The 25,764-nt window shown below is 37.0% G+C and overlaps 1 protein-coding gene across 1 annotated transcript; it reads right to left on the bottom strand.

The window, feature by feature from the left end:
* Nucleotides 1–10,863: 10,863 nt before the first annotated feature.
* Nucleotides 10,864–24,736, bottom strand: cndp2 (carnosine dipeptidase 2). Its single transcript, XM_056250715.1, has 12 exons — nucleotides 24,643–24,736; nucleotides 24,164–24,263; nucleotides 23,784–23,927; nucleotides 19,092–19,254; nucleotides 18,051–18,139; nucleotides 17,121–17,321; nucleotides 13,908–13,992; nucleotides 13,456–13,616; nucleotides 12,749–12,913; nucleotides 12,495–12,636; nucleotides 11,410–11,557; nucleotides 10,864–11,232 (listed from the first exon to the last, which is right to left on the bottom strand). The coding sequence occupies exons 2-12, from the start codon at nucleotides 24,221–24,223 to the stop codon at nucleotides 11,166–11,168; spliced, it is 1,425 nt and encodes a 474-aa protein (XP_056106690.1). The 5' UTR covers nucleotides 24,224–24,263; nucleotides 24,643–24,736; the 3' UTR covers nucleotides 10,864–11,165.
* Between the last annotated feature and the right edge of the window lie 1,028 nt (nucleotides 24,737–25,764).

Here is a 25,764-nt window from a genome sequence, read left to right on the forward strand (position 1 = left end):
AATCTGCATGTTTCTGAGTTCATATTCACAGCAATACCCACTCTTTCCATTTTTCTTTTTCCATTCTCCTCTGCCGTACCCATTTCTTCTGCGTTTTATCTTTTACGCTGTTTATCTTGTGAATTCCCTCACATATTTCCTCCTCACCTCCTTGCATCTTTCTATCTCTATTCCCCGGTAGCCTCTGAAGTGAATGCACAAATTACATCCCTCCACCTTTTTACTCTGCACTAAATCTTTCCTTTTTTCCACTTTGCTGAGCTTGAATATTTCATTCCCCCCATCAAATATGCATCCCATTAATTAAGTGAAATTACTCCCGACTGCCAAATATTCGCTGCCGATGACTGTCAACACAAGATGCACGGCTTTGAACTTCTAATGACACGGCCTCACTTTCAGCTGAGTTACAGCCTTCAGAAAAGCGTCCGCGGGCACGCGATCAACGCCCTTCCTTGATGCCAAAGCCTGGAATTAAGTGCCGGTTTCTTTTTCCTCCAGCTTTTCAACAAGCCTCACAATGGATGACACGCACGCACTTGACAAGCAAGAACTTCCATTTTAATTATATACCTTTTCCTCATCTTTTAATTGCTGTTGTTAATCAGTCATTAACTTCTCCCGCCCCCCTCCCGAGCCCGAATCCTAAATCTCCCGCGCAACGTCTCAATAAATTCCCGCGCGCCCCTCCCCGCGCCGGCTCTAACGTGTAATTTCATTTATTTTTAAAACTGTCATTTTTCCAAACAGAGGTATTTGTTATTTGTTCCAAAGGGCTTGACAGTAAGGGGATTTTAATCATAACTTGCATTAAATTATCAGTCTCCGGATCTGTCAAGAGGATAAATTCAAGACGACGTTAAAGACGCCGCTATTGAGTAATTGTGTTCTGGGCAACACTAATATTACCACTGACTGATTCCAAACAATGGTGATTGAGCTATAGGGCTATTTGCCTTTCACCCTCCCTCGATAATTCCAACCTGTCCGAAAAGCAAAAGGACTCGATATGAGTACAGATACAGGGGTGACAATGGGCCTATTTGTCTCTCCTCCCTCTGAAAAGAAACAGATGTTTCTAGAGGAACTGACTTCTGGATTAACATGAGCCAAAGCGGTACTTTAAACGGGGTGGGAGTGGCGTGCTGATATGATATGACAGACAGGGCCGAGATGGCTTGACAACAGCGGGAAGGGCTCCGAAAAAGATCTTAGTACACCACGCTGGGGCGATTGAAGACCCCTGCGACAAAGCAAAAAAATGAACTTTTAATGACTGTGGCAACTTGAAAAATCATTATAGAAACATAACAGAAACCCTGTGGCATATTTACACAGACACCGACCTGTAAAATTGATATCTTTTTCAAAATCACGGCGCTTCTTAATATTGTTATTCAACCCATACGCATCACAGAATAGTGCTAACCAATAATTACAATCTATGAGCTGGCGGCATGGCCATGACAACAGTACTTAAGTCTTGTTAATATAGGGTGTCTGTTCTGGCCCTTGTGGCAGATTGTGTGAAGTAACTTCCTCCTATGTTGTGAAAGAATATGAACAATGAGCTACTAATAATTAGCGTCGTCAGGAAACCTAAACTAAAACTGATTATTAGTTTAGGCATCATATACAGATTATCTGTGCTCAGGTTGCGAAAGATCAAGTATTTCCTTTTTAAAAGTCATCGCAAACTTCGCTGTAATTTAAATCATTTAAGTTACGCAATTTTTGACGCTTTGTCACCGGCTGCTTCCCAACTGAAGAATCGGGTTGTCGGGTCCAGGGTGTGAGCGGGGAGGGCCGAGAAAGCCCTGAGAAACAGATATACGTGGCGTCTAGACAAATTATAACCTCATCTGTTTTGCCTAATGAATTATGCAAAAAGGGGACCTGGCTTGGGCTTGGCTAAAAGTAAATATTTAATATTCATCCTCGCAGTCTGAAATTACAAAACACTTTGCATGGCTAAATGTTTCTCCACCCCGGCGAAATTGCCCATTTTGGCCAATTTAGTTCATGCGTCTGAAGACGTTGATTTGAATATATCGAGCTTTTAAAGCCGACCCGCTTTGGTGAGACTCTTTTTGTTGTACAGTAACCACAAATAAATGGCTTTCACAATTAGAGGTTTAAATAATGCAATGGCTCATGTTCAGTCCTAAGCAGGATTCCAATGAGCTTTCTAATGCATGTAATGATTAAGTGTAATTCAAATACCAACTGTGTTGTTCAAAATCTGACAGGCAATAATTTGCTCTATTATATTGTGCCATTTAATTGCCTGCTACCGACAACCTCTGACGTGCCATGAAGCAATGATTTACAATTACTCCAGCAGTAAAGATCAGGGGATGACAATATAATCATCTACACAGAGATCCCTTCTCATCTGCCACAACTAGTGAGGCAAGTAAAAATAGTTTGGAGCTTGTAGTTTTAACTCCACTCTATTTGAGGATTAGAAGATATTACAGCTGCGGAGGACGTTTAACAATAGCAGTTGTGTTAAGAGCTGGCTGCGGCGGGATGAGGCGAGTCAAGATGTCGGTTTGCTGTCAGGGACAGGCCTCACACGCTAACGGAGGGACATTATTGTTGGGGGTAAAGCGTTACTGATGTCGGAGTTTAATCTAAATGAGGAAACGCCAAGTGGAAGATCAAGCAACAGACTCTGTTTCCCCATCCATCCTCTTATGAACTCCGTAAGACTTTATTACCATATAAATGATAAAGGATAACGTACGAAAAAAAGTATGCAATAATTGCGCTTCCCTATGTTACAGTCTGATGTAAATGTTTCTAAAAGACAAAATAAGCAAATCGACGGCCTCCAACAAAGTTAAGTATCCTGCCCTAATTTGAGTGTGGAATTATGGAAAACAAGTTTACTCCATATTAAACCAATGTTTCACAGCATTTAAGGAGCTGATACATAATTTAGCGCTTACAAAAACGAGCACAGCATGTTGGGGAGGGGGGGGGGGGGGTCCTTAGAGGGAAGGCAAGGCTGCTGAGTGCACTGCCTGTTTAAAAATGATGGAGGAGAACAGGGGATTCTCATTAAGTGGCTTCACTCCACCCCGAGCAGCAGACACTAGAGAGAATGCAGACAAAATCACAGGCTCGTGTTTCCCCATTAAATATGAAGGATTGTGCAATATGTGCAGGCAGGCAGTTTGCCGGGGTCAGCCGTCGCACTCTTTCTGCTGTTTCTGCAGGTCATGTCATGATGACCGACTTTACCCCGTGTTCAATCAGTTCCTTGTGTTTTAGAAGATGGGGCAGGAAAATAATAACACGAGGCAGGGGGACTTTTAATGAGGACAAATTAGACTTGGGCAGCAAAGAGCTGCGAGGGACGAGAAGTTTCATTACATGACCTACATGGAGAGAACGTTTTTCAAACTCATTGACAGGAAGATCGGCCTTGATTTCAACTTCACTTCCTGTCGAAACTGAGAGAAAGTACTAATGAAAAGTGTTTCAGCCACTTGACGATGTCATTCAGTGGGCACTAAACTTTTGGACACTTAAAATGTGTTCATTTCATTCCATCTAGTCCATCACATTTACACATTTACTTCTCAACAAGTGTCCATCACATTTACTATGGACATGTTCCACAAAAATAACCAGAAAAAGTATTAAATGTTTTGTTTGGAAAGCGTTTTTGTGTTATCTTTCACTGAAATAAATATCTCTTGGTTTTATACCTTCTTATATAATGCCAAGACAATTATACATTTTTAAATGGTAACTTTGTCTTTAACTTTCGTTTTTTTCAACACAACATAAATATATTTTGAAAACTGTCTCAGTATCTTTATGCCCATTCAATAAAAGTCAATGGGGTCCTCCAAAACAACACTGGACCCTCATTGTGTGGACACTGAGACATTTTTCAAAAGAAAGTAAGAAAGTAAGTCATGTTTCTGGTCAAAGCGAAGGCTAAACATACACATACAACATCATCCGTGCTTTGACAAATCACAGATCCGAAATCAGTCGCCCACCTCATAACCGCAGTGAACCGAAAGCTGAAACCGATCCCAAAGCGGGTCGTCGAATTGCAGCTCCGCGATCGCTCACCGGCACTACTTGACATGGCTTTTACTTTGATCTCCCCTGTCTCCGATTCATTGGCTGCCGACTTCACTGACTCCAATCTGACCCAGATAAAGACTCTGACCTTTCCGACCAACTCCATTACATGCAGCTGTACTGGGTACAAGCTCTTAAACGACTGCGGTTTAAATGTGGCCATTACTGGAGCCGGTGTCTGCAAAGATTTCATTGTCACAGCCCGGCAAAGGGAAGATGGCCACACAAAATGACTCTTGACCTTCATTTACATTCGTTAATCAAATGTCACACAGAGTCTGCGTTTTATCAGCGAGTCCGTGTCTATCTCCAGAGATGATTTGTGTTTTCAAATAGGTAAATAGAAGGGTCTGCTACCGCGACGTGTGCGAGGAAATGGCTAAAGGATAATTGTGGAGAAAATTCAGCGGTGTTTGCCGCTTTGGGCTGATTCTGAGAACAAGATGCAGGTGAGATGAGATTTATTCAGATCATTAAGAGAAAAGGAAGATTGAATCTAATTATAGTCCACACAGCTGAAATGAGAATCTGCAAAACAAGTCTCGGATAAAGTGACCAGTGCCATTTTGTCATATATAAATAACACAGAAGCTCACCAACGGATTCGTTCCAATAGAATAAGCATGTCGTGAACAGCACAGCTAATGACCTGAGTGGTACATTTTGCATTCTAATTCATTCAGCACCTAATTGTGAGTGGACACCACAGATAGCCGCCCTCTCTCTCCTCATCTCTCCCCAGACTGCAGAGAAGCCCTGCTCAGAAAGGTCAAAATGGCCGACATTAATCAGATCGCCATATCCACAACCCCTCCCCGCCATCGTTACTGTGCTAATCACTCTGGGTTTGGTTGCAGAGAGGTTTACTCCTAATTATTGTCATTAATAAATCAGACGAGTCAGGCTGTCGGGATGAAAGAGAGGCCGTCCCTGCTTGCCATCCATCAGAGAGGCAGAGTGCAGGAGAGTCCAGTCATTAAGAAGCCTTTGAGACACACGGCCGCATTGGGGACTCGGCAACTCAGACAATAATACGCCTAACTTTTTCATCAACCTGTGGCTTTTGCAACCAACCAGGAGACGAGGATCCCGGAAAATCATCAGTCACGTACAAAGGAGTTAAAAAATAAAAGAACGAATGTTGCAGAAAGCAGGGCGCTGTGGGATTTTGCGAAAGCAACTGTCTATGTACATTACATAGAGACATCCAAAAGTCTGAGAACACACTGAAAAAAGAATTCTTAGGAAAAATGTAAAGTTACGGTATTTTGAAACTGTTTAAACACAAATGGAAGCATCAATTACATTTTTTCAATTTCAATTCAACAAAAAATCATGCTGGATAGCATGGGAAATTTTTAAATCAAAATGAAATATATATATTTTGTATTTGAAAAAGAATGCACAATAAAAGCATTTTTACTGGTGGTCTCAGACATTTGGACCCTATTGAACTGATACCAAATTTGCGATCTATTTACATTTTAATAATTTTATCATTGTCGAGAATGTCAAAATGTATTAGAAAATGTTCAAATAATGTTATTTACTATTTGCAAACTTCACAGTGGATACCAATTACCAAGAAATTACCACACACACACATTACCGTGTAAAAGTTAGCAGGTTTTTAAAGAAATACTTTTATTCAGCATTAAATGAATCTGTAAATTGATTGGTAGTAAAGACATTTATTTATATTGTGACAAAACATATATTTCAAATAAATGCTGTTTTTTTGTTTTTGAAAAATGTACCGGCTTCCACAAAAATAGTCAAATCAGCATATTAGAATGATTTCTGAAGGATCATGTGACTGAAGAAGACTGGAGTAACTTTTTTGTCGTTTTCTTAAATTAGGATCAGGATGATCTTTGCAAATTATGATGATGTAGATGTGCATTTTATTCACAGATGCCATCTAAATTCATCACATTCTAGTGCCTTAACCTCTGAACAGAAATATTCACTCAACAACCAGCAACCATCAGTGTGCTTGTTTCCAAAACACATGCAGACACACACGCTCACTCGGTTACCATGCGTGTTGAGGACACCAGCTAAAACGTGCCGTATATATCTGTGTATGTGTGTGTGCTTCCCATGCCGCAGGGAGAGAGAGATGGAGAGAGACGTGGCATCGCGCTGCCATCACATCTCATCAAATTAAGGAAGTCCATTCCACTTAAACGAGTTCTGTGAATCTAAAATCGACCATTAATGCAGTGTCATGTTAAATTAATACTGTCATCTAAATTACTGGTATGAATCTTTCACATTTGAAATGAGACCAAGAATGACTTATTCATTCTCTGCTATCTCCTCTGATGTCATCCCCATTAAACATAACCAGGCGAGCTGTCTTGGCCTAATTGTATTAGAGTGTTAAGGGAGTGTTAGGCTGTTCAGAAATCATCATTTAGTATGCTGATCAACGGCTTTAGAGAACTGAATAATATCTGAAATGAGTCGCGCAACGAGGCACGCCGCAACTGACAACGCATGAGAGAGAGACATCAAGGAAATGCGAATGCCGGACAGTTATGTCCACAAAACATTTTATACAGTGAAAAGAAGTAGCTCAAGAGTGAGGTGATTGACTTAAGTGCCTACCATGTGTTGTGCCAATCTGACATCTACATGAAAGGAGGTGCAACCCAGACACGTGCCCTGGCATCTCTCCAGCAGCAAGACAAGTCCTTATAAGCTGGAAATGTTTGACTTCCCTGAAAGGAAAAGGGCAAACACTGCTGAAAACTTTTAAAAATTCAGATTTTTTTAAATTAATGTGTAAGAGAGACAAGCTAATGTAATCTGGTAATGAGCCAGACCTCATAAAACTAGTGGAGCTCAACTTCCTCCTTCAGTTTTATGGAGGCTGGCTGCAGGTGAGACTGATCCTGATTTACTGTCTATTCTGTACAGCACATCTCATGTTAGACAGACAAAAACACGGTGAAGCGTGTGTCTATACGTTTGAGGTTTGAAATGAGCAATGTAATCATAATGACCAACGTGAACAATAATGTGATACATAAACATGTGCATAGATTGTGCAAAATTCACAATTAAGGAACTGGCTCCCTTTCAACTCATGACAGGAAGTTGAACTCAAATCTGATTTAGAATATCAGGAAGAGGAAATTACTGAATTGCATTTTAAATAAATTCGAGATAGTAAAGCATTCTGGGAAATGAAGTGTTTATAGCCACCCTGGTCCAAAAAGCGTATTTTATTAGGTAACACTTTATTTCAAGGTGATCTAGTTGCATTGTACTTACTCAAATAAGTACTGAGTAATATTAATTAACTACATATAGAGTTCCGGTTAGGGTTTGGTTTAGGGTTAGTTAGGCTACTTGTAATCATGCATAATTTACTGTTAAGTGCATGTAGTAATGTGTAACCAATTATTATATTTATTTATCATTTCTATAGGTGGCATTTCAAACATTATCTCTCTATCGCCTCAAAACCTTAAGGTCTATTTAAACTTTTTTGCGAGCCTAAATTCAGTGTTTGTCTTGGCAATAAATATATAAATACAGTTATATGTAATTCTTTGATTTTCACTTCATTTTAATTCGACTTCCGTACACAGTCATAGTTCAATTCGAACTGTAATTCTGCATCCTTTTTTGTTTTGTTTTTACCTCATTTCAAATTTAAGAATTTAATTGTAATTTAAAAGGCATTCACAGTTCAATTCTGACTACAATTAAATTCATAGAATATTTGTCATGTTTAAATGTCATATCTTGAAGAGCAATGTCTTCTTACTTACCTCAAATGTGTTCTAGCGTAGGCTAACGGCTCTGACCTGGAGCATTTACCGTGACGTCACCGCAAATCATCGCTCAAAAGTTTGGAACAACAATTTCAAAGCCAAATATTGTCCCTGTTAACCGTATTTTAATCATAATTCATAATACTATAGTGCCTACAGTTATGGGAAAAAATGCTGCTATAAACGGTTACAGTTCTTCTAAAATGCAAGTGTGATATCTGATATACAACTGTCATAAACAAAAGATTTTAAAAATGACTTGAAAAGCTTCTTGCCCGTTTTGATATAATTTCAATATTCATTCATTGAAGTTTTGCAGTATTAAAAACGTATTATTTTAGAAGAATCTGTTATCAAGCCATTTCATTTAAAAAAGAATGCGGTTTAAGAAGTGCTTCAAAAATTAAATGCCCGCAAATCACGTGTCCTGGTTGCAATCTGACAATAACAAGCATTTGTCGCCATCTAGTGGCACAAATGAGAAAAAGCTACTCCTCGCATAAAGTATATCTGTATTGTAACAACCACCCAAATAATTTTAGTGCTGCTTTAAGGCCTTCTAAAAAAGTTTCCATTGTCCCGGCCCCTTAGACTAGAAGGACCCATAGGGACCTCCAAATAGCCTACCCAATGGGCCCAGGGGAGTGAATTTAAACAATGACCACGTTACAACTGTTAACTTACTTTTCTCTGCTGAAACGTGGCAAAAAAGATTGTATTTGCTGATACAGAAGAACAGTAGTTCTACAGGTAAACAAAAAGGCTCAAATATTGCATTGGTACAAGCTTGCAATGACTGTTGTTCAACAATCCATTCCAGCCTTTTGTCTTATCACATGAAAGCAGCAACTCCATTTCATGGCCAATTTTAAATCATAGACAGGACAACCTGTGTTGGCTGTGAGGTCTGACATTCTTGAACTAGTCAGACCTGATGAAATGTGGCTCTGCTGCTTACAGCAAGGCCTGGTAAACAGTTTTGTATTCAAATTCTCCTGCTTTGTAACTCTTCCTACTGACAGCCATTGCCACAGGCCAAGATATCTCACAAAGCCAATGTGCATTTCAACATGGTGTGTTCAAAAAAAAATATGTCAGATGGACTGAAACTGTTCTGAACACTAGCAAAAGAGGGAGAGACGTAAAAAAAAAAAAATTCTTAAGGGCAGAGATAGGCTGTCTGGTCACATTTAGAGACTGGGTGTCATGGGAAAATAGCGCCACCAGACAAGTTTGTCCATTTGGATTCATCTACCTCGCCTGGCTGTGGTTGCACCGTTCCTGGGGCTATTAAGAAGGAGGTACAGGATAGATGTGACCTCCCGCTCATAGAGGGCAGACCTACCAGTGTGCTGTCAGTCCACCTGTGAGCATCAGACATCAGAATGCACATAAACAAGCAGGTTCACTACATCAAACCCTATGCATGCTAATTTAAATGCACCATTGTGAAAAAGTATAGTCAACTATAAAAAAAAAAAGTGTGTAGATTTGTTTTCTTTAATGTGTATGAGTTTAAATATATACTCAAACTCAGGTGACGTGATGAACGGTTGCATAAAAAAGCTTTTTACAATGATTTTGAATTACTTATATCGCCCCAAATATATATGTTGGATATATATATATATATATAGTGCCGGCATTTCTGAATGGGCTGAGGCTGGAATTTAGTGAGTTTGAAGTGAAAGTATACCCTTAGGTCTCTGAGGGTTAATGAACGTATACTATGTGCGGAGAGCATTCACTCAATAGTATTATCTCATTTTTGACAGAGGTGGCTTTTAGAGGCTTTTGCATCGGAGGTCTTTATATATATATATATATATATATATATAATTCAAAAGTTTGGGGTTAAGATTTTTTTATGTCATATCTTTCATAAATCATTATAATATGCTGATTTGAAACATTTCTTATTATCAATGTTGAAAAATGAACAGCAAATCTTTTGTAACATTATAAATGTCTTTACTTTCACTTTTGATCAATTTAATGAAAACTTTTGAACAGAATTTTTTATTTTGCTTAAATATATAAAAAAAATATTTAGTACTGCCCTTTGGAAGCGACAGAAGATACATATATATGTAATATATATATACATATATATGTAATACATGTTTCCAGGAATATTAAGTACAATTTACCTTGATCTTCAAATCGTCATTTGTGTAAATTGTCTTGTGGACAATATGTAAACATTTTATGTAAAATATCTTATTCAAGACAGCACTAAATAAAAAATAACATGCATTTTGTATGATCCCTCTTATTTTGTTAAAATTATTCACAAACTTACATGTGTAGCTCTCTAATATTTTAATGCATTATATTATCTATTTACATATATGTAATGTATGTGTATATAGATAATAGATAATACATAAAAAATGTTAGAGCTACACATGGCAGTTTATCTGTTCAATAAATTACCTTACTCGCCCGTTGAGTAATAAAAAAGCCACCTTCGCATCGCTTTTACAACATTTCAAATCCCTACGTAATCGTCATCTCCGAAAAGCCAAGCCGATGTTTATTCTTGTTGTATAACGAGCTCTGGTGTGTTCTCTTTTTGCCAGCAGACTCTCCAGCCGTTTTTTTTAAAAGGGCGATTCCCCTGAGGTTCGAGATTTAGCTGCTCCATGTCAACCTTTCTCGCTTGTTGTGACAACTAACCTATGCCACTCCCACACCATACATGCTTCAAAGTAGCCACGAAAACCATTCCGTGAGGTCTAAAATATAAACACTCATAATAGGCTTGCCATAGTGAATCAGGGTAAGACAAAAACACATTCTGGAAGAAGGATTGACGATGTTTTAAGTTTTGTTAATTTTGAACAAAATAAAAGTTACACAGTGTACCTTTAACGATTAACTAACACTTGAGCACTTGGAATACTTAAATTGTTCTCAAAATAGTCCACATTCAGTGAATAACAGTACAAAAAAAAAGATTCTAAAGTAATCAAAGTTCAATTTTAATTTGCATGTTATACAGTAGGTGTGCATATGCCATACGTAAACAGATTACACCAGATAATAGATTGTCATATACCATATTAAAGGATATTCCCGTTATACCCAAAAATGAAAAGTCTGTTATTACAAGGGTGAAGAATTTCAGGCAGACACCCAAATATTGCAGCTACTAGGGATATACGAGACTGAAACAACAATGTATGCTGATTTGGTCTCACCAGTTTTTTCAAAACACTTGCTTGATGGTTTATTTAGAGAAAACTGGACCAAAGAAAGAAGTTTCTGTTAGCTAAGCAGAGATACTTCATGGAAGTAAGCTCCCAACATCTTGGTGCCCTGAATATAGTTGGATCTGTAAAGAAACAGAAAAAAAACTTTTTCAAGCATCCCAAGTTCAGATACGTTTTGCATAAATAAAGCTGGCCTATGAGAGCAATCAGATGATTACAGAGGTGACAGCTATCATACGCAGTATCATACTCAGACAGATCTTGATAAGATGTTTGTCATAGCTATGCGTAAACCTCACCTGTTGAGTTTCTCGTTCTGCGAGTGAGCTCCATCGTCAGAGGAACCGACAGGCAGCAGCATAACATTCTGGCCGGTTGCTTCCTGGAAGGTTAGAGCCACCGGGATACTTCCTCCCTCACGGGTCAGGTCAGGCTCCACGCCAAACACTAACAGCAGCGAAAGATACAGAATTACGTTAGACCACAAATAAATTGTGTTTGGAGAAAAAAAAAAAGGCTAAACTATTGGTTTGACAAAACAGAATCAAGGCAAAAATCAACCAACATTTTGTAAATATCATGCATGGGTTGTGGATGCATTTAAAGTCGGCATGAAATCAAATTTGACAAATCTTCTTTTTATATGTAATATTGTAGTGTTTATTATAAATGATTTATCTGTGCACTTCATTATTTTTTTTAAATTCATGTACCCTTATAATCTTTAATCAAATACATTACCCTTCCCTCCCCCCTCGAAACGACCTCTCTTCTCTTTCGGTCACGTGCAATGGCGAAAGGGTGCGGCCAGAGCCGATGAGGGTGCGGCTATCGGTGCACCGCCTCTCAGAGAGGATACATTCAAATCTGCCTCCATTTTGTTTGCAACACCCAACCTCCAACGATCCAATCAATTCCCGAAGGACGAAATCAAGCCCCGCCCTACATTTTTTTCTAATTTCAGAAGCCGTTTCACTCGGATATACGTCACAACAAGGAAAAAATGACAATCTCAACTTCCGTTTCATGCCGACTTTAAATATCCATGGGCTTCTTTAAATCAATATAAACTGGACGTCATTGTCCATTCTTTTATGGGTTTTCACTATTTCTAATCACATTTTTTCCCTTCATTAATTTGATTAAAAGATTAATTTAAAAAAATTACAAGTTTTTAATAATTACATGTAGTATATAAATTAATAGGGGCTCATTAAAGCAACATACATAAATATAAAATATGAAATTAAAATAATTAAAATAGATTAAAATGCCAAATAGAATATCACACCGTACATGTGAACTTTAGGTATTTTATGTCAACGTAGACTAGAATAAGATCAGCAATGTTGTATCTACAGTTATACCATATATTATGTCTTACCAGTCTTCATGGCCTTTCTGCCAGCCATGTAGTGAGGGTGGTTAAAGTCAGACACCCAGGCTTTGGCTCCATGTCCCATGTACACTTTCAGTTTGTTGGGACTTTTCAATTCCGCAAACTTGCTTTCCAGGTGAGTAATAACCTGTAAGAAAGGCAGAACATTCAGCACAAGCACATTTGTAGCACAACAAGTCTGTAAAGTATGCAGATGACTCTATGTGAGTGGTAGAGCATTAAATAAGAAACCTTCATACCTGTTTCTCCACTACTTTGGGATCCATGTCAGGGACAAGGCGGATGGAGAACTTGCCATTGACCTTGCGGGGGATGACAGTTTTGGCCCCTGCCTCGGAGAACGCTCCCTCTATGCCGTGCAGAGACAGGGATGGGTATCTCCAACGATGCATCAGAATTTGCTCCTGCATAGACAAACTAATATATTATCTGGTTTATTATACACATCACTGAACATAAAACATGAATTTACAGAAAGGTCAGGCAGCCTGATTAAATCAGGCAATTTTTTAAACATGCTATCATATCATATTCAAAATATATTCCAATAAATAAATAAAATTTGAATCTGTGTTATTTTAGCATCATTGATATACTATTATAATTTTTGTTAATATTTTGAATTAGATTTTATTTTTATATTTTATTTTTAGCTCAAGGTTTAGTAATTCTGTTGTGTTTTTGTCATTTTGTTTTGTTTTTTAAATGTCTATATAGTTTTAGTTTGTTTAGTTTTAGTTATATTAGTACTTCAATTTAAAAGAAACTTGGCAATTAGCTAAAATAAAATAACCTTAAGTTTGTTTGTCGTCCCCCCCCCCCCCAAGTAAGACCATATTGAAAGGTTTTAGTTTTAGTGAACGATAATAACCCTGATTTAAATGAACAGAAACATAAATATTACATCAGCGGACACTGAAAATGTGGAAAGAGAGGGGTGATTTACTTTGGTGTCATGCAGGAGTTTGCCTGCTCCAACATCTTTGGCGTATTCTTCCATGTCAAACTCAATCTTTTCATAGAGCTTCTTCTCCTCATCAGTTAATTTAGCCACATGGTCGTACATTCCTGGTACTATAATTTTCCCCTTGGTATCCACCAAAGTGCCTACAAATATAACATACTTAATACACTTTCAGCATTGCAAAAATAATTAAGTAATGGTACATCAACAAACAACAATAACATTTTTTTAAGGTTCCTTAAATTGTGAGATGAGCTGATCCAGAGGAAATCATTGCCAACTGCTCTAAGCTGACAGGTAATATTAGCAGGTCAACAAGAAAGATATCCCAGTGTAATCAATGCAATCTAGGAAATCCCTGTCATCCTGAATAGTTTTATGACCAACCTACTGATCCTATTTCCACCAAAGGAATATCTAGGTATCAGTCTCACCCATCAGAGATATGAGGTCAGTCATGGCCTCATGAACGGATCCTCCAAACACACCAGAGTGAAGATCTTTATCACAGCAATCCACCTGAAAATGTAAAAGATGTTTCTCAGCCATGGGAAAACTCTCAAATCTTTGCCTTTGCTCTCTTCTTTAAGTACGATTATGAATAGTGATAAATAACAGGTAGATTAATCAGGCAGTAAGCGGCAATTTTGTGATTATCGAAATTAACTGTGCCTACCAAAAACTGTGAATTAATAGTACACATTTCCGGTTTTCAAATATATATACAGTACTGTGCAAAAGTCTTAAGCCGGGTGCACACTGTGCGATTTATAATAGTCCTTTACGATTGCTGCTTGTCAGACTGTACGAACATGATCATCACTGTCATCCATGTCACACTGTAAGATCTCAGTTGTCAGTGATGTCAGACTGTACGGCAGTCAAGACACGTTACAAATGGACGCACGCGAGAAAACTTGTCTGTAGTTTTACATCATCAATCAATGACGCGTTCAGTGACTATGAGCTGCATTACACGCGGGATTAAAATGGTGGCTACAAAGAAATCTCTAACGTTAATTTTGATCATGGCTTGTCTTGAAAAACAAAGACAATTTGACTGTCGTCGTCGTAGAAGTCACACTGCAGGACTGTGAGTCAAATCTTCTGATACAGCTAGAATTACGTCGGAGGCAAAAATTTTATCGCAACGGTCATTAATCGGCTGTCGGTGAACATGTCAAACTAACGATCAAAGACTTCAGATACTGAAAAATTTGTCTCGGACGGCCAAATCGCAGCCAAAATCGCTTTGGCACGTTAGTATTTTAACAAAAACAAAATAGTTTTAAGCCAATATATTTTGCTGTAGTGTGTCAGTAGTCATAAATAGATTTTATTTATCAATTAACTTCTATTAACTAAGTCAAATCAATATTTGCTGTAATCACCCTTTGCGTTTAAAACAGCTTTTGTCCTCGGTACACTTGCACATAGTTTTTCAGGTAGCTTTGCAGTAAACCTTGCAGCTTTTCAAGTGTCTTGGAGACGTTGCCACAGTTCTTATGGATTTAGTCTATCTCAGTTTTTACAGTTTCTTCATGTAATCACAGACAGACTCGATGATGGTGAGATCGGATCTCTGTGTGGAGCATACCGGCTGATATCAGACTCCTTGTGTATACAAAAATTTCACTGGATTATTACAATTAATGGCAAAATTGAGATTCCCTCAACCTCAAGAACTCAACCTTAACTAAGCATCACTGCTAGAAATCTTATGTTAACCCTCTGGGGTACTTCGGTCATTTCTGACCGGGTTTTTTTAAATAAAGAAATGTTAAAAATCGTAGCTTCGTCGGAATGGTTCGAAACTTGGTGACTTTTATGGTACTTGGTATACGAACACACACAAAAAATTGGGGACAGGATTTGAAAAGTCTAAGTGGTCATAAAAAAAATAGTCACACTCAGGACCTTCGGTCAAAAATGACCGGCCATAGGAAATGAAGGGGAAATTGGCAAAAATATGAAAATACAGAGTTTATTTGTGCGTACAATCTACAAATCAGCCACGATGCAGGAAAAAAGCACACAACAGTGAAGGGGGGAATCTCTAAAACATCAAGAGTGCAAAACAGACAAATACACTCACACACACACACACACTTATACACACAAAAACACACGCATGTACACAAATGAACGCGTGTCATTGCAAAAGCTAATTTTGGGAAACGTGTGAAATAAAAGCAATTATTCATCAATGTAAGAAATAAAGCGCACAGCAATGAACGCATGAGACTGTAAACAATCAAGGTTGCAAAATACACACACACATAGGGAAATATGAGACTGGTGAAACTGTAACAGAGAAATGTGAGAATATGTGAAATAAAAATCAATGAATCAAATAAAGGGGAGACTTTGGGTCCAAAATGCAAAGGTCACACACTATGTCTCTCACACACACACACACACACACACACACACACACACACACACACACACAGTGTAAGATCAAACGATGGAATTCTTCCTTAGTAACCTCCAGGCCTATTGCAGCACATATGTGCTCTTTTTATGCGTTTATTAGAGGTTGAATTCAAATCAAATACTGTCAAACCACCCATACTACTTCTGAATAAGATGTCTACTTCATAAATTGTATGAAAATTATGGAAATACATGGTTCAGATCACTCAAAACATATATGAAAATGGAGGTGCCCTTATATGGTCAGTAAGGAAGCTTGGCTTTCCATCTAGTGAAAAAGTTTGGTATGCGCCAAAATAAAAACTTGACTGAAAGCTTATTTTTTGAGATATCAACCTAAAATTTGGAACACAACTTCTTAAGATTTTTGGCTTTCATTTTCTTGCAGTTTTAGAGTAAAATATATTTTGTAATATATATATTTTATATAAAATATAAATAATTAAATTTTTACATTGTTCATTTTCTTTTTTTCTTGTTTCACTTTCATAATTTATTTCACTTCTACAATAATCTGGCAAATGTCTTCTTTAAAACAAGACCAACCATAGGTCTATATTCCAAAGCATTCTTGACTTACAACCATTTAAGTTTGGATAGTGATTTTCATGTCTATGCGAAAATAATAGAATTTTTATTTTATTTTTTAAAAAATAAAATAAAACAAACAAACAAAAAACTTGACAAAAATAGTCTTTGAGAATCACTTATTATAAAGTAAAATCCACAACCTGAAAAAAATAGGCAAATATGTGCAAAAACAACTAGAATTCACAAGCCTTTCTACAGAGGCTGTAAATCCATCTAGTGGTTAAAATATGATATTGCATGATAATTATGCTCACTACATCCACCAGATGGCTCCAATGTGATTTAAAAAAATGTTTTCTATAGGCCAAGGATCCACTTTAACCTGAAATACAGCATTAATTAAAAAATAATAAAAATAATATATATAAATGTTCTATTATATTCAATGGGAAAAAGTTGATCATAATTATTGCATAAATATTAATTATTTTCATAAAATTCTCTCAAAACACCAAAAAAAAAGAGAAAAAATATTATTGAACAAAAATAAATTTCATTGATTTTACTGAAAAAAAATAAACATTGATTTCAGGGGTCCGGTCACTTTTGACCGCGAAGGTCCTGAGTGTGACTGGAAAACGAAGAACCCCAGAGGGTTAAAGTAACCCATTAACTCCTACCTCAATAAAGAAGTAGCAGATTCCTCTCAGGCCGTAGGTAATGCAGGGCTTGGTCTTTCCCAGCCAGTAGTTGTCAGAAATGCAGACATAGTCCACATCCTTAAAAAAGGTATCTTTGCGAGAGAAAACCAGCTCATCTAATCCCTCTGATCCAGACTCCTCCATTCCCTCGAAGCAGAACTTTATATTGATGGGCAGTTCCTGTGATCAAGTAAATTTAGGTTTTTAGTGCAAAATCCATTAAATGTGAGGTTTCTAGATATTTTACATGGTGCTTTCTGCAGTCAGTATAAATCTATAGATATAATATAAATTGTGAAAATGATCAATTATAGTATAAATTTTATTGTACTAAAACGTGAACAATAGGAACAAAAAGGATATGTTTTACTCTTAGTCTATCATGTATTATAGAAACAGTGCATAACATTACAATTCCCCTTACAGTTAATGAAATAAGATCTAATTAAATTAGCTTGACACAAGGCTTTAAAATGATCAAAGATCACAAAACAACCTTTAAACTGTTCTGCTCTCAATTTGCGTGTGTAAATGAGGAACTTTAAAAGCAGTGACAGTTCTCTCAGGTGATAATGATTGAGAAACTGAGGTAATCTATGGATAAGCAAAGGACTGTCTGTATGCAACTGATTTTTAACACAATGATATGCAGTGTTCTGTTGTACTTCACAGTTTCAGTTGTACTATGTGTACATGCAACTGCAATTTAATTTACATTCTGTCTTGTTGGGGGGAAAAAAAGATATATTAACAAGATGGAGAAATGCAGGCAATGCTAAACTTCTAGCAACTGACATATTTATCCACTGATACTGTCATACTGCTTGCAATACAGGAGGACTTTGCACAGGTGTTACAGGTTTAATAAGTAAGCAGACAGTATCATTTGAAAAAAGACAGTGTTAGCACCTGTCCAATCTTCTGATAGGCCTCAATGATGTTGAACCAGGCCAGTACAGGGCCTTTATCATCGGTAGATCCACGTCCGTACATTTTACCTACAAAACAATTAAATGAAGCATGAGCCACAGTCAAATAAAATGTTGTAAAGTGTAATGATTACAATGCAATTCTATCTACAATCTCAATTCAAATCTTCAATCTCAAGTCTTTTACAGTACATATCAAAGTGAAAATAAAGCCCTCGCAGATGTGTGGCCTTGTTATTAATTTACAAAAACGTTATGCTAATTGTAAAAGATTACTAGACAATTCCTAGACAAAAGCATAATGTTTTGGCTGATCCTGTATGAGAGACTTTCATTTTAGAGCATCTTAAGAAGATCATAAGAACCTAGTTGTGAAATTATAGAATTGGTGAAACTTTGTGTCAGAAAAAATATATAGATTAAGGAGCTAAATTTTAAAAACAGAAAATATTTGATTGCACTATATAAAAAAACTAACTAATTAACTATTTTTAATGATATGCAAAAATATATATATTTATTTCGGTTTAAGATTAACATTCATTTAGCCCAGTTTGGAAAACAAAATCTACAGGAATCAGCTGACAAGTCACATGGCTACGCTCAAGCGTCAGATCTATCTCAGCAAAAAGAGACAATAGGATTTGTCTTGAAATCTCTTCGGGCTGGAGGGACACAAATGTAACATGCTGAGTGGGAGAGATTTCTTCCTTTTTTGTGTCAACAGCCACATGCAAGCAGGACAGAAATCTTTAAAAAAAAAAAATGCTAGTGGTGACTAATTTTAGCCAAATTGAATATGAAATATTACCTGGAGGGAGCACTGCTTGCAGAGTATTGCACAAAAAGCAAATCAATTGAAGAACCTCATTTGGTCTAAACAGGTTTCTTCAATACACTCAAAGGCTTCATTAATAAATTAAGTAAGCATCTGGATCCTCAACACCAAGAGACTGCTACTGTACACTTAAAAAAAAAAAAAAAAAGACTTAAAGGCCCACTTGTGCAAGCATACTCATACCATCTTTCTCCACCAGAGTGAAGGGCGGTGAGTCCCAGCCATCCTCAATGTTGGCTGGCTGCACATCCAAGTGTCCGTAAATGCACACAGTCTTCTTGCCTGGGTCTGAGCCAAGTCTGCCCAGAACTATTGGAGGAAGAGGGATCTGTTCACCACTTGGCAACTAAATTAAAACCAGAAAAAAAAAACAATGCATGAGGAGTTTAAAATGATGTAAGAGTGTCACCTTAGTATTCTTTTTAAACTTTCTTATTTATTTTCAAAAGATTTATTTAAAAAAAATTGTAAAAATTGTCATTTTATATACAGTAGTGGCCAATGTCTGGAGGCGGAAGGGAATTGGTTTGGAGATTTGTTTTAATGAACCTAAAAGTTTGATTAAAGTATAAGTTCACTTCAAAATGAAAATTCTGTCATCATTTACTCACCCACAAGTTGTTTCAAATTAAAACCTGTATGAATTTCTTTCTTCTGCCGAACACAAAAAAAGTTATTTTGAAGAATGTCAGTAACCAAACAGTTGATGGACCTCATTGACTTCCATGGTAGGAAAAAAATAGCAGAAGAAAGAAATTCATACACACTGTAAAATGTTTCTGTTAATTTACACCCAAATTTCAACATTATTAACCTGTTATTTTTAATAACTGCGCCTTACTGTTAATTTTAGGGAATATATGTTAAATAACACCTCATTTTTTGTTAATTAACACCTCATTGTTAAATAACACCTCATTTTTGTTATTTAACCGCAAAATCGAAAATTCAAGCAAAGATGTCAGATAGAGTATAGGCTAATGGTCTGGTATGTTTGGAGATAAATGCCGATATGCAATTTTATGCTTATTATAAAAAAAAGTTATTATATCAGAGAAGTTAGCCATTTCATTTCGGTTTTTTAGGTTGCTAAACAACGACTGATTCAATCAATAGTCGACGGTGCAATCCATTACTAACAAACTTAATATTGTATGCATTTACTGAATGAAGATTAGAATTAAACACCTGATTTCTCTACTGCAAATGTTATCAAGAATAATCTTGCATAGCCTATTCCACAGACAGAAATAAGAAAGTTTGCGGTGTTTTCTGTGCATGCGCAAATGTGTTTGTTATCGTGGGTGTAGGCTAATAGCCTTTTATTAACTGTTACCCTATTAATACCCTACACTCCGGATTGTACGCGAGAAGGCCTAACGTTATACATTTAGTTGAGGAACTGCGCTCCCAATGTGTGTGTGTGTGGGGGGGGGGGGGGGGGGGGGTGTGTCTCCCCCAGGGGCGTAGAATTTAGTAGGGACGCTAGGGACGTGTCCCTACCAATATCCAGTGACACTGATATATCCCTAGTAATAATTTCGATAAAAACTTAAAATATATTTATATATTGATGTCCCCGTCCCCACCAATTTAAAAATCAAACCTACGCCACTGGTCTCCCCTGTTCTTTCTGAACACGGTGTATATCCGTATGTATGACACGCAGCACGCTGGCAGGCGCCCGCGCCACCAGTCTATTGGCGCCACTATTTAAAATAACATGTTCATACAGTATTTTTTTTAATTCTGGGAAGGAGCGTAGAAGGCATTTGAACCGGCCGGCAAGGAACACGGAGATCCATGTCGGAGGATCGCGGTGGTTACATCGACCAAAATCACAATAATCCGGTGAGAGAGTTTCTTGAAAGTCATACATACGGTAGTTGTATAAGATGATGTATAAGTTACTAATATAAACGCCACGGACTTACACCACATGAAATGAAGTAACGTTAACGTAAGTTAACTTAGCTAGCTAGCTGCTAATGAGCCTAGGTGATTTCGATAGTTTGTCCATTAATTTTTAGAAACAATGCGCTTATTTTAATGTCCATTAATGTATACGATCTAAATCTATAAACAATAGGCTAACATTAGGCCTATAACTTTAAGTAGCATTCCCGTGGTCAAGTTTGTGTGGCATTCTTGGCATGTGCATGTCTGGTTAAAGCAGATTCATCCTGAAAATCAAACGGCTAACATAAATCTATTTACTGATAGCTGTTTATTATGCTAGATAACGTTAACTTAGTTGGTCCAAGTATTTAATGAATTCATGTCAGCTGCTCGTCTTTGATGGATTATAGCGCTAGCTGTTTGGGCTACCAGACATGCTGGTGTGACTATTTTATGTGCAGGTTTTAGCCTATCAATGAGGTAAATCCAGCAAAAACAGCTATTACTGATAGGGCTAACGTTAGTGCAGTATCTAGCTATGTGAACAGCTATTCTCTTTTAATTGCCTTGGTATACTATAGCACCCTATTTTGTGTTTTTTTTTTTTTTTTTTTTTTTTTTTTGCTGTTTTGATTATCATTGAGTTGTAGATCAATGTTTACATTTGTTTTCTTGTTTTTTTTTTTTATTACAGATGCAGGATACCATCCCTGATCACACTGCTGTTCAAGATGATATCCCAGGATTTATATCTCTATCTATATCCCCTCTCTCTTTATCTATCTCTTCCTGTCGCTCCATCTCTCATTCTATATATCTATCTATCTCAGTCAGTGGTAGTCTTATGTCATTAATATTGTGTTTAATTTGTTAATGTCCTAGAGATATGCCACTGCAGCTGACCTTGAGAGTTCACTCTCTATACCTGCAACTCCTCGTCTGATACTTCTTGGTAAGTTGGTTTAGATAGGACAGTTGGCTTTAGTGTTGTATGTAGTGAATTCAATGGTATCAAACTAAACTATTCAAAATGAAAACTAAAACAGAAATTTGACAGTTAAAACATTTCTGTTTCAGGAGAAACGGGAAGCCGCTTCCAGCGCTGGATGCTCAGCCTTGAGGGCCAAATCATTTGCAAAGGGATCCAGTCCACCTTTGTGATAGGGCTGGCGTCTTTCTTTCTTTCATTTGAAAATGGTGAGTAAGATGTATACATTACACATATGTTCAAACAGCAACGACTCAGGAGCTGGGGAAATTCATTCTAATGTACATTCTCAACTGCCTTTCAAAGTTAGAATGCTGAACTCCTCTTCCATGCTCTTGCCATTCTTTTTTTGTTCTTTCAATGAATTGTACTCATCACCCTTTCTATTATTTTTTTTTTATTCTGTCTGGTTTGGGCTCTGTTTCTAAAATGAGCTTTTGTTAGGTCAAGCCATGTGATATAATTTTGGATTAAAAATGTGAAATTATGGAACTCATATCTCTCTCTCTCTATCTCTCTCTCTCATATACAGACCCAAAGGATCCTCATTGTGTGCTTTGAGAAAATGGTTAGTGGTCTAAGCAGTTATTGATGAAGAGTTCCATTAAGTGTTGGTTTGAATGTATTCATACATGTTGAATTTTAGTGGTTTATGTAACACTAAGTGTTGAGGTTCAGTATTTTGTCATAATGAACAATGTATTTGAGTTTAAAATGTATTTGCTACTTTTTAAGCCATGAAAATGAGATTTGTTTGTGATTAATCTGAGCCTATGTGTAAAAATTTTATGTGACCAGGAGTCACAGTGTATATCCTTGGTTTGAGTTTTTTAGCTGAATTTTAGCATTTCAGGGAACATTAAATGTTGAGGTTTAGGGCCTTATCTTGCACCGACGCAGCGCAAAGCCAAACGCAAGTGTCTTTGCTAGTTTAAGACAGACACAGTTGTTATTTTCCGTCCAGCGACCACAGATGTCAGCAATGAACATGATATACAGTATATTTCTGTGATTGGTCTGATCCATGCGTGCCTACATTTGTAAGTATTTACCTTTCAGTGTTTGTATTACAATAAAAAAAGTTAATTTCAACACAGAACTATTCGTTTTCTTTTACTTAAGTGTTATCTGATGGATTATGCCTATTCTTGTATTAACTCAAGCTACAATATGTCTATAACAATCAGTGGTACACGTTACTATAGGTTTGAAACAACTTGAGGGTGAGTAAATGATGTCAGAATTTTCATTTTGAAACAAAAAGCTCACAGTGACTAATCCTAATCAGTTAATATTTTGTTGGCTCTTTCTTGTTTTTGCATGTGTTCATAATTTCTTTGTATGACAGCCTGGCCAAAAAATAAATGTCAGCACAATTTAGAATGTTTCATTGCATTATCACAAATAAAACAATTGACTCCAAGCACAACTATGCTATGCAATATACAAAATCTTTATCAATTATTTTTAGTAATTTGAATAAAGGGTGAATGTCAATTTTTTTTCTCTCTCGCTCTCTCACACACACACACACACATATATATATTATATATATATATTTATTTATTTATTTAAATAACTTTAAGATAAACATATACAACTTTTATTGTGCTTTTATGGCTTTCTTCAAAATGAATATGGTTTTGGAACAACATGAGAATGAATAAATAACGACCAAATTTTGGATTGAACCCAAATAAACAAACTCATTAACAAATAAATGTCACTTTCACTTGATCACAATCACCACGTGATCTGAGTTTAGGACCAATTTCAAAGCATAACTACACAACTGCAATCTTCTGGTGCATGTGACACATGCAGTCAGATGGTCGACCACAAAAATGAAAAACAGGAACCAGCTTGTAATGCTTGCGCTAAAGGCTAAAATCAGTAAAAATAATAAAGACAGACATTAAAATGAAAATTCCAAAGCCTTTTCCAAGGCAAGAGATTCATAGTAAGTAACTGAATTTCAGAAAACACACCTTCTGCATGCCGAGGTCAGCCATCTCCACTGTTCCCCCAAGTCTCTCAATGTCCTTGGCTGCCATCTCCATCATCTTCTTGATTTCTTCTCGTTTCTCTGGCCAGGCAGACACACTCTGTACAGCAACCCACTGTGCCAGGCGCTACAAACACACACACAAAGTGTTTACATTTCCATTAGAAAAATATACATTGCTTCATGTCCAAAGAGTAAAGTCATCACAAAATTTGAATAACACATAGAGTTATAGGAATAAAACAAAAAAACTATAAATAAATAAAAACAAATCTAAACTATTTTAGCTTAAGTGGACACATTTTCCAGTTTTGGATATATAATAATATACAATGTAATGTAATATAAGATACCTCTCAATACCTCAACATATTGGTCCTGGTGCTCATCGACGTATTTGAATAGAGTTGGAAGGTAAGACATTGCTGCAGTGATCCAATCCTTCAGTGACAGAAGAACTGACCTAAAGGAAAGGAAGATAGACGTGTAATATAGATTATTTGTCATCCAGGGAGGAAAATAAACTCCTCCCAACTCTGTAATTGCTGACAAAATCATTCCCACTTTCAGTGCAAAGGACTAAGAGACACGCTGCGCTGCCTACAACCATAAAACAGGACAACAAATTGTTTAAAAATATGTAGAACAACAATCTTTTTGATATCAATATCAAATAGGCCTATTGATTTAATTTAAAGAATAATGATAATAAGAATTATTTCGCTTAAAACAATTTCCAGTGGTAAGTTAACTAATTTGTCGTTCTCCGAAATTCCTAAAATAATAGCTTGCAGTGGCTATATATAGAAAACAACTAAAAAACAACAACAACTCATACTTACTGAGAAAAAAAACACTTCAACGTCTTGAAGTTAACCGAAAGTAAGCTGCTCTCCACCTCAGATCTTTTTGATCAGTGGTGTGAAGAACGCCATGAGAAAGCAACTCATGGGGTTCCGACAAGATCAATGGCTTTCAAAATAAAGGTCTGAGTGAGGCGGAGGCTTTCACAGTGTAGTGTACAGTGGCTTCAAAAAACGACTACACATCAAGCGTGCCGCACAAGCCCTCAAAAGTGAAGCCAAAACGTCTCGATCGCCCCCCGGTGACCGGTCCTAGTATAGCTCATAAGCCCCGCCTCCCCATGTTATTCAATGGGACGTGAGACCAACTAAATAATTAAATTACACGTCACATATCTTTTTTCTAAAGATAGTTTCTGTCATTTACTGTAGTTTCTATCACGTTGATGTAATTTCAAGTGTTTGTTTTTAAAATAAGTTAGTTTTTAGTTAGTTATTTGATGCTATAAAAACGGTGCTGTGACATCATGATTGACAGCTGTGATTGACAGGTTCTCTGTGTGAAGTAGTCACTGAAGCACCAACGGACTTTTTTTCATAATGTTGACTATGTGGTTAGTAGTTATATTTACCTTATTTTAACGAGGTACTGCAATCAGCAGACATCATTGGAGAGGAACGGAGCAGACAAGGCCACTTAAGAAAAGTGCAGGGCGTGTGCTTGCGAATGATTCAACGAGCGTGAGGGGGTGGGGCCTTGATTTCGCGGCTTTACTTCCTGCTCACGACTGCGCATGACTGGTCCCGAAAACGCTACTGCGCAGACTCAAGTTCCAATATGTCAGCGCCATATCGGGACTCTGGCGGCTTCAGTTTTCTCCAATGGAAAAGAGCGAAGGGGCGTCGTCCATCTTTTTTTACAGTCTATGCTACACATTTAGTCACACTTTGTGTATGAACTATGAAGGTCATTACATTAGATAATAAAATATGAAATCAAGTGGCATTCATCACTTTTCAATAAAACATTTCACTAAAGTTTGTTATATTTTAATTTAGCCTATAAAATAGATTAATATTAAGATATAAAAAATGAAGACACTTCGTTGTTGTCAAACTGTCCATCATTAGGGCCTGTCCTAATAGAGTGCTGCAGTGATG

This window comes from Rhinichthys klamathensis, unplaced genomic scaffold (genome assembly GCF_029890125.1).
Source record: "Rhinichthys klamathensis goyatoka isolate OS25496 unplaced genomic scaffold, OSU_Roscu_1.1 h1tg000073l_1, whole genome shotgun sequence".
Lineage (NCBI taxonomy): Eukaryota > Metazoa > Chordata > Actinopteri > Cypriniformes > Leuciscidae > Rhinichthys > Rhinichthys klamathensis.